This window comes from Pseudopipra pipra, chromosome 22 (genome assembly GCF_036250125.1).
Source record: "Pseudopipra pipra isolate bDixPip1 chromosome 22, bDixPip1.hap1, whole genome shotgun sequence".
Lineage (NCBI taxonomy): Eukaryota > Metazoa > Chordata > Aves > Passeriformes > Pipridae > Pseudopipra > Pseudopipra pipra.
Window position 1 is genome coordinate 736,096 of NC_087570.1, and position 9,994 is coordinate 746,089.

General features: G+C 58.0%; 1 protein-coding gene across 1 annotated transcript in view; it reads right to left on the reverse strand.

Moving 5' to 3' along the window:
• The window catches only part of AJAP1 (adherens junctions associated protein 1), a 36,577-nt gene extending 27,986 nt beyond the window's left edge, over window positions 1–8,591 (reverse strand). Inside the window, exon 1 of the mRNA XM_064678347.1 lies at window positions 8,504–8,591. Coding sequence (XP_064534417.1) covers window positions 8,504–8,532 — 29 coding nt within the window. The 5' untranslated portion in view covers window positions 8,533–8,591. The remainder of the gene's footprint in view (window positions 1–8,503) is intronic.
• Window positions 8,592–9,994: the final 1,403 nt, after the last annotated feature.

The window sequence follows — 9,994 nt, forward strand, 5'->3', positions numbered from 1 at the left end:
ACGGGCACCACAAAATCACTGCCCAGGCTTTACATGCTGACACCAACCTGGGAGGTCCCAGCACACAGGATGGTGCTGCCCTCTCCCATCCCCATCACGGGAGCAGAAAACACTCCTCCATGTACCAAAACCATGGAAAAACCGGTCTGCTGAGGAAATGCAACTGCAATGAGCACGTTAAACCCAGGGCTTGGAGATCGTCCCTAATGCTGCCCACAATAAATAAGGCCAGTGGCTGGGCAGGATGGTGCATTTCCCTGCAGCCACCAGCCAAGGAATTTCTGCTTTCCCTTCTTTGCTTGTGAATTTTCTTCCTTTGCCACATGTCTGCCATCCTTCAGGATCATCAGGCCTCCTCCTTGGACAAAGGGACCACCGCATTGGGGTGTCCAAGCAGGATGCAATGCCCAAATGCTGTGGGATGTGATGGGATCGGATGGAAGAAGTGAGGCTCTCCCCACCAGGATTGCAATAATCCTGCTCGATCTCAGACTAGAGCTGGAGCCTTATGAGGGGTTTCCCTCCTCTGAATGCATATCCACAAAGTGATTCTGAGAGACAGCGACTAATTCAACCCAGCCCTCAGCTCTGAAGGACCTACAGAGAGGAAAACCGTGGCACAAGCTACAGGTTACACCACCCTTTAACCCTGCCACTTCCTGGGTAAATAATCTTATTTTCTAAATGAATGTGCCCAAGAGCATCATTACAATGAATGCAGGAAATGCTCTGATCTAAAGAAATAAGGTAAGTTGGCTCAGTACATCTAAAGCAGCAGCTTAATGAGCTTTAAAACAAAATAATTAAAAGAGGTCTGTGGCATTGTTGTAACACAATGTGTCTTTGCAGGAGCTGTGCATTGGAGCCCACTGTAAAGCACTGTATCAACGGGAAATACCACCAACCATGGAACACAATCAGGAGAATATATCTCCTAATGGGATTTTTTATGATGAGCTCCCAAAGAGCCCTGCTTTCCCAGGAGCAAAGGTAAACACTGACCCGCTGGAAGTGTCTGGAAGACCAGCACAGGGCCCAGCTGACCCCTTCCCATGGCAAAGGTTGGATGTCTGCATAGGGAAATCTGACTAACTCAGGTCTTCACTCCAGCACCATGGTCTCCTGGTGGAGCTGCTCTCAATTTGCAGTGGAGTGAGTGAGATCCAGACCTGTCTTTCTCCCAAGAAGTCCCTGGCAGCCCAGGGATGCATAGGCTGCCGGGAAACCTCGGCAGCCATCCCCAGGAATGAACACAGGAAACATGTCAAGAGTTTCAAAAGCTCCTGAAACTCTTACAGAAATGGAGGTGAGAGGAATGAAGCCTCTGAAAGCAGAGAGAGGCACAGATGGCTTTTATGGAACAAGAAATACAATGGGAAAAAATGGAGCAGCAGAGCTCTCTTTGAAGGTGTGAAATGTCAGCAGGGAAGCCAGGAGAAAGCCAAGGCCTTGAGCTGGGAGCTGGGAGCTCAGCACAGGGTTGTGTTGCCTGGCTGAGGCTCCAGCTGCAGCACAGTGCTGGGGAGCTCCCAGTCCCCTGCTCCCGAGACAGCACCAGCTCTGCCCAGCCCCTCCTGGGGACATCCCACTGCCAGAGAAGGCTCAGTGTGACACACAGCACAGAGAAATGTGAACAGCCCAAAAAGATGTTGAAAAAGCCAAGCCAAAATAGAAAGCAAAGGCAGCGGAAATGAACTCTGGGGCAAAGACTCTTGATCCTGTCACAGAGAGTTTTAAATCCCCTTTTAGCACCAAGCAATTTCTTTTCCACAAAGAAGAGCCTTTCTCCCTGCCATGGCCACCTCACTGCATATACAGCATCCAGCCAGCTCACAGGCTCTCCCATTCCACCCATGGCAAAATCCTGGTGGATCAAGGTGATGGTGAGGAGAAGCCTCCAGCACCTCAAGAACACTGTGCCACTGGGGGCAAGTCCCACAAGTCAGGAATCACTGTGCTCTGCATCTCATTAAAAAAACAATAATCCCCTTTGTGGGAGAGATTAAACTTTCAGAGCATCATCTCTGATGGGTCAGCAGCAAAGGATGACCTCCTGCATCCCTCAGTATCTCAGCTTCCTTCAAAGGCCCCCGAGCCAGCAGCCTCACTTCCACTCCTCATCCACCAAAATTAGCAAAATTGATTTTGCCAGAGAATATAACACTTTGACAGGAACCCAGAGTAAGTCCTGAGTACATTATGTTGGAGGAGCAGAGCCTCTTACAAAGCCCAGAAACAAGAAGATGAGTAACTCATCCTTGTCCTTCCCACGGAAAACTGGAAAACCCATGAATGGCAGATACTTGTAGAAAAAGGGCTGATTCTCTCTGGGAGCTCTTCCTAAAATAACACATCCGGACTTTCCCTACATAACATCCCACCGCTGCAGACTCAGCCGTGCTTTGGCTCTGGCCGAGCAGAGGCAGAGCTGACCACGCTCCCAGCGGGATGCACGGCATTAATCACCCATGTTCCGGTGGGTCCTTAAGTGGATGTCCTCATCCATGTCAATTAACTGACGCTTCATTACTCGAGTGCTGCAGAGGAGCAGAGATGCTATCGCAGGCTCTGGGAGCAGGGCTGAGGTCACGCACGGGACTCCGGCAATTATGGAACGTGTCCCTGAGGAAGTTGTGCTTGCAGGAAGCTCGGCTCACCAGGCAGGCAAATCCCAGGGGGAATAACCCGGGCTCCCCCCAACCTTGTCACATCTTCAACCTGAATGACGTGCAGTCAAGTGGCAACATCAATTAGTGCCGTTTGCTCTCACCGGCGCCTCGAACGCCGCTGAGCAGTGAGTCCCCGGCCCTCCCACACCGAGCACAGCAGCTCTGCACAGCTCCTAAGCCAGCAATACACAGCCACATTCCCAACTTATAGGTTGGAGTTTCTCCTGACCATCCCAGGATGCTGCAGAAGAGGCACAGCCAATACCCTCGTGGACAGGAGCCGTCGATCCCCAACAAGCCTTAACTGAGCCCCACAAATCCGCTCTCCCGCCTGGCACATGCAGTCCCTCACACGGTGTGTGCTGTGCTGCTGGAGTCCCACAGCACACAGTCACCCCTCACTGTGGGTCTCTGTGCCAGCACAGCCCCATCCCCTCGCTTCTCTTGTGCTAGGGCACATGCCCTCCAGTGAGCTCCTGTTTTTCCACCTCGAGGATCCAAACTTGTCTCTCTCTTGCAGGAAGCACCTCGCCACTCCCAGACATGTTGTTTTTGAAGCAACTTCTCCTCAGCCTTTATTTGGAAGTCAGTGGAGTTGGCAGCTCTGGCACCACAGACAGGCCAAGGAACTTCACTGCTCCCACCCTGCCACAGCTAAGCCTCATCCCATGGATGCTTCAGCCGGGGTCCGGAGCAGCCCTGCAGCCAAAGCTCCGCTTTTCCTCCCTGCCAGCTTCTGCAGTAGGAGATGAAGAGTCCTTTCCATACCCACAGAGATGCTGCGCCAGGGAACGGCTTCTGCTCCCAAAGGTTTTGGCTCATGGGGACACAGCAGCCACTGGCAGAAGGGACACAGTGCCGCCGGGATGCTCCAACACTGCCAGGAAAGCAGAGCTGCCAAGAAAGACCTTCAGAGCAAACTTCAACAAAAATCATCGCATGTCAAAGCATATCTCCTGCCTACGCATCATCTCCAAGTCACAAGGAGACATTTTGCAGATCAGAGTTGGAAATGAGCACTTTGTGAATGACTGGCTTTATTTATTTTTTTAAGTCCTCAGGCAAGTCCCAGTGGGTGCTTTGGCCTCCAGCCCCGGACACACAGTGCCTGCAGACCCTGTCCCTGCCCGTCTCCATGGAGCTGCTCATCCACCTCCAGCCAAGCTGTGTCTCTCCTCCTTTTCTCACTGCTGCTTGGGACCAGAAATGCCAAATCCCTCAGCACTGCTGGAAGACACATCCAGCTGCACTTGAGGTATGTCCCCACCCTGCTCCCAGAGCACCCCGTCTAGCAGCCCTGGTCCCAGGTGAACGTGCCTCTGCACAGCACCCAGCCCTGCCACCATGCCACGGGCAGCACGGGCGCTTTGCCTCCAGCCTGGGCAGCCGTGTGAGACAGTGGGGGCAGATGGAGCCAAAATGCCCATCGGTTCCTGCTGTGTCCCCACAGAAGGTGCTGAAAGGAGGCTTTAGTGTGGCGTCGCCTCGCAGAGCCAGAGAAAGCAACTGAGAAACCCAGAGAGCAGGAGAGATTCAGCAGCAGACAAAACCTCATTTCACAAGGAATCCTCATAAAACCAAATTAATGTTGAAGGATGAAGGCAGGTAAACCTCCCACGGTTAAGTTCAGGCCACTGAGACTCAGTTTAAATCTCTCAGCAGTTCTGATTTAATCAATGCATTTCCAAGTGAAATTAGATGAAGTACATCTCCATCACAGGAAATTATATAAGCTATCAAAGTCTGTAGGTGCAGGTCCTGGTAAGAAGAGCCACAAGAAATATTCATATCAACTTGAATTCCATTTTTAAGGACGTAGTTCAGGTCCAGAGTTTAACATTATTTCAGTGAAAAAAGTCACTCTGATGAAAACAGTGAGCCAAGGCAAGGAAGGGCCAAGCAGCAGCTTTGGGAGCATCCCCTGGAAAACCTGCAGTGGCTGCTGGGACACGGGGTTTGGCCAGAAACCCCCTCCCAGCGGTGCCACCCAGCACAGTGAGGGAAGGAGGATGGAAGGAAAGATGGAAAGAAAGACAGAAGGAAAACCCTTTTCTTTTAAAGGAGGGGGTGAAAGCACCAATGAGGCAGCTCCATCCACTGATCCCACCCAACACACTCAGCCTCCAGGAATTATCCTGTTAGAAGAGTTTTGCTGTCAAAACCAAACTCTGTTAGGCTTGAACTGCTGTCACCTACTTGGTGACCACCAGCTGTCAAGGAGAACAACAGGCACCACAACCCAGAGCAGAGCAGCTCCTGCTCCTCTGGCTCAGCACACTGATTCCCGTAATCTTTCCTCCCAGTCCTTCTCCCATTAGCTATATTTAAAGACTTAGGCACGCATACATTTCCATAATGAACCTCAGACCTGTTGGAAGTCCCATGGATTATTCACCCCCTAAAAAGCTGTCCTTGGGAGCCACTGGCAGTGCTCACCACTGCCCTGTATACGTGTGCACCCTACAGATACTGAGAGAGCTCGCAGATCAGGTTGGGTGAGGGAAGATGGGAACCAGGCTGGAGAGCTGGCCTGTGCCTTGCTGCCATTCCCTGCTCCAGGCTGGGCTCTGAAGGAACATCAGCAACTCCTCCTTTCCAGCAGATGACCATTACATAAGGCAGAGCCAAGCCGCGGTGCCCCAGTGCCGGGAGCAGCCGGACCAACAGCTCGCCCGTCCTGTGTCCCGCACGCCAAGGGCTGGCAGGGTGGCTGTGACACGGGGCAGCCTCCAGCATCCCAGGCAAGCGTCAGCACCACGACAGCTCCCACCCGTCACCCCACCGGAGGCACCACAAAGGCAACGTGGTGGCTCCAGCGTTATTACAACAATTGTTCATGCTCTGGGAAGTGCTGCCGGAGCCCCGCGCCGCTCCCCTCGCTCAGGAGGGAAATTGCTGCCGGCGCGAGGTACGAACGGCTGCATAAAAGCGCAGTTTATTCAAGCATTATTGTGGCTGTTAAGTATCATAGCCGGTGACACCAGATGAATTTCTGTGGCAATCAATCCACCTGGGAGCAGCCAGCTCAGCCCCTGTGTGGATGCGGGATGAGTAAGGACTCCTCAGTGGAGGCCATTAACTCCCACTGCTTACTGCTCTCATTACTTCCCAGACTGCAAGGCTTGCATCTTTGACAAGCGGCTGAATCTACATTTGACAGCATGAACCTGATGAGTGAAATTCATGGAAAATGTTTGCTTTGGCAGTAACTACAAGGCCCATAAAGTTTCCTCGGAGCCAATGGGCAGGGATGTATGCCTTTTAACGAGTTGTTTTATACAATCGCCGAGAAATTGCAAGCGGTGGTTTTACTCCTACTGCAAATCACTCCGGAGCTCAGTGCTGTAAGAACCGTGGCATATTGTTTGAAACATTATATTCGCAGCTATGGAGGGGAAGTCCTCGGCGGCGCTGGCAGCCGGCACGCCGCAGAAGGTGCCGTGGCCTCGCAGGCGCGCAGGCACTGACGCAGGCGTGTGCACGCACACGTATGTCCCCGCACACGCGGGGAGCGACAGGGCCACCGCCGTCCCCACAAAGAACAGACTTTGCCCCGCAGCACCCACACCTGCCGAGGGCGGTGCAGGGCTGGAGCATCCCTAGGACCTCGCAGGGGCTTTCGGGGCAACGCTGCTCACCCAGCCCCGCTCCAAAATGGAGAGCAGCAGCTCCCCTTCACACGAACCGAATAATTCTGAGCGATGCAGTTGCACAGGTCTTGCCCTCCCCAGCAGAGGACCGCAGCTCAACGAGAGGTCAGGCACTGCTACTGCCCCGGGGCGAAAGGGATCCGACTTGAAAGGAGCAGCAGGGTACCATCTCCCTGCCGCAGGCAGCCGCTCCAGGCAGAGGCTGTGCAGGGTGAAACAGGCACTGCAAAGCTTCACTGCTTCTCCTGGAGCTATTTTTCTAGTACTCTTCAAGAAAATGAGGAGAAATGACATGGGAAATGTCAGAAATAAAGCCAGAAGCAATTAGAGTTATAGAGAAGGGAGAGCAGCAGGCAAGGTTAGCAGTAAAGTTATCTCTTATTAAAAATAAAACAGGGAGGGACTGGAAGCTGATGAGGTGGTGGAGAGGACAGCCTGGCGCTGGGGATCCAGGATGAACAGCACAGAAATTTACAAGGCGAATGAATCGAGGAGGGAAGCAAGCAGAGGGCTCCCGTTTCCATTTGCTAAACTCTGCTCAAAAATAACAAAGCAGAGGGCATCCTCTGTTCCCAGCATTACAGCCTTCTGTCGCTCCAGCCCTGGGAAATGGGCTTTTCACCTGCCAAGGATAAATCCAGCCACGAGGCACCCTAAGAAAACGTTCAGGTGCTTTCCCCAGGAGGAATTCCTAAGGTCACTACATCACCACGGACTCTGTCCTTCCCACACACAGTAACACATCCTTGGCGGACAGACAGACAGACATCTCTGGCGGCAGCGTGAAGGTGCTCACGTGCCCGGGCCATCAGGGTGCACCAGCCAAGGGCACGGGACAAAGCTCGGGGAACGGGAGCCGGCTCGCCACGTGCCGCTGGAATACACGGCACGGCACACGCGAGGGTAACAGAGAGGCCGAGGGCCTCCCCCAACTCCTCGGCACAGACAAAACCTCAGTTCAGGTTTCACCCTCCAGGATTCCGTCCACAGCTCGGGCAGACGGACAAAGCCTCCAGTGACTCGCCAGGGGTGACGGACAAAAGCCTCTCGCATCACCGCTCGCTGCCCGCGGCGCTCGGGGGGCCCTGCCCGCCTCCCTCCGTGCCCCCGAGCCACAGCCACGATCTGCTGGAGCGCAGGGGCGTGGGGGGCAGCGCGGGCTCGTGGGCTCCCCGAGGTGCTGCGTGGGGTAGGGGTGGTGGCGGGGCTCCATCCACCCATCCATCCATCTGCTCACCCCGCAGCCCCCCTGGGCACCCAGTCCTGCTCTTTTTGGGGAGCAGCCGCAGGGCCTGGCACGACCTGCGGTAGTGGGGTGGCTGCTCGGGACCCCTCGCCTTGGGACCCCTCTCGCAGGAGCAGGTGACGCGCCAGAACCACCGTCCCGTTCGGCAGAGGGAGGTTTGGGGTTTAGCCCCCGCCTCACACAACCGCTCAAATCCCGGACTTTCTAAACACAAAACCGGGTTGGGGGGAGCGGAACGGATCGTGGATCTCACTTTTCCTTAGGGTCTCACTTGTTTAACCCGCTGCTGCTTTCACTCGATTCCACCGAGATGGGCTTAAACCACCAAACCCCAGGTACTGCTGTGGCTCCGGGGCCGCGCACAGGCAGGGGCCGGGGCTCTCCAGCCACAGCACCATGGAAATAATAAGATTTCGGCTCAGATGACTTCGCAGCGGTAATGAAAATGTGTTACGTAACAGTTTGCCTCCGTCTCCTCTGCTTTGCAATTCTCGATTAATCTCCCAAACACATCCATCCATCCGTCCATCCATTCATCCATCCATCCATCCGCCCGCATCCCGGCCGCCCCCCCGGCCCCTTCCCCCGAGCGGCCCCGCCGGGGCGGCCAGAGGGGAGCGAGCAGCCGGCGAGGGGACAGGGAGCGCGGATCCATCTCCCGGGCAGGGCGGGCGAACGGGGCGGGGGAGCCAGGCGGGGGGAGCCCCGGCACCGCGCGGAGCGAGAACCGGCCGCGCTCCCCGGACGCGCCGGCAGCCTCCGCTACACCGCGTGCTCGCCGCTCCGCTCCGCACACGGCTCCCCATCCCGCTCCCCATCGCGCTCCCCATCCCTCTCCCCGCTCCAAGTTCACGATTTAACTCCGCCGCTCCCCGAGCGCGCCCGGCGGCGGGATGCGCCCGGCGCTGCCCCGCGGGGCCGCCGCTCCCCGGCCCTACCTGCTTCCCGGGAGCCGTCGCATCCACATCGTCACGTCTCGGCCCGGCCCGGCCCGGCGGGGCTCAGCGCCTCAGCGCTCCATCCGGGCGCGCCGCCCCGCGCCCGCGGCGGCGCTCAGCGGCGGGGCAGGCGGCGGCCGGCGGGGCGGGCATGCCCGGCGGCGGCGGCGAGGACGGGGGTCGCTGCTCCGGTGCCCCGGCCCCTCAGCGCCGGCGGGGCAGCTGCGCGCCCGCGGAGGATGCGCGCCCCATGCGCGGCTTGGTGTGGCTCGCGGCTCGGTGCAGTTCACCGGGGCTCGGCTCGGCTCGGCTCGGCTCGGCGCAGTTCACCGGGGCTCAGCTCAGCTCAGCTCGGCTCGGCTCGGCTCGGCGCGGCGGGGTTGGGCGCGCGCGCGTCTGTGCGCGCACCCGCGGGGCGGGGGCGGGGGGCCGCGGCGCGGGGAAGTTGCGCGGGGCGGAGGCGGGGGCGGAGCGCGGCCCCTCCGCGCCGCGGCCGAGCGGGGGTGGACCCGGACCGGCACCCGCACCGGGACCCGGCTCCGACTCCGTCTCCGTGGGGGTCGCCGGGCAGCGCCGGGATCCCGACGAGAACGGCCCGTCCCTCCCCGGGACGCCGCCTCCGGCCGCCGCTTCCCCCCGTGAAGCGCTCCTTCCCCCGGACCCCACGAACAGCCGCTCGCCGGCGACCCCGGGGAGCGAACCCTCCGCTCCGCCCGGCGGGCACCGGCCCGGCAGCTCCGCGCCCCGGGACCGCGGTGTCACCGCGCGGAGCCCCGGTGCCCGCACGGGCGGGCGGCAGGGAGGTGCGGGTTCGATCCGTGCTTTGCGGGCAGGGCGAGGGATCCCCTGCAGTTCGGCAGCTCCGGGGAGCCCCGGCCCGCTGCCCCGCGGAGCGGGCCCGGCTGCCGCTGCAGCGGGCTCCACCAGCCGGCCGAGCGGGCATCCTGCTCCCGAGCCAACCCCGGGAGAGTTTCCATCCTTATCCTGCACAGCTGCCCCGCAGGGACAATGTCGGGCCAGCGGGAGCGCGGATCCGCCACCGCCGCCTCCGGCCCCCGCACCGAGGGATGTGCAGCCGCCACCGAATTCCCCCCGGCTGAAAGCGCCTTTCGTGCTCTGTGCTCGCCCAAAGACAGCCGAGCACAAAGGGGAGCGTGCGGGGAGAGGCGCTGGTTATTTTGGGAGGTGTTTCATCAGAGCCTGATGCGTTTTCTCTCTTTCCGGGGGTGCTGCCAGTAAGGAGCAACATTATTCCTGGTGTACTGAAAGAAAAGTGTGTCTCTCAAAAGCCAAGCTGCTTTGAGTGGTTTCTGTTCAGCTGCTGCAATAAAAGAAGTTTTTGTATGAATCTGAGGAGAGAGTCTTTGAAGCTGCTCCCGGCTATGAAAGAGGAGCAGGACCGCGGTGTGCAGAGCCAGTGCTGCCGGGGTGTCCCCTCACAGGGACAAACCACCCGCAAGGAAGGGGCACATCAATGACCACGGAGCGCTT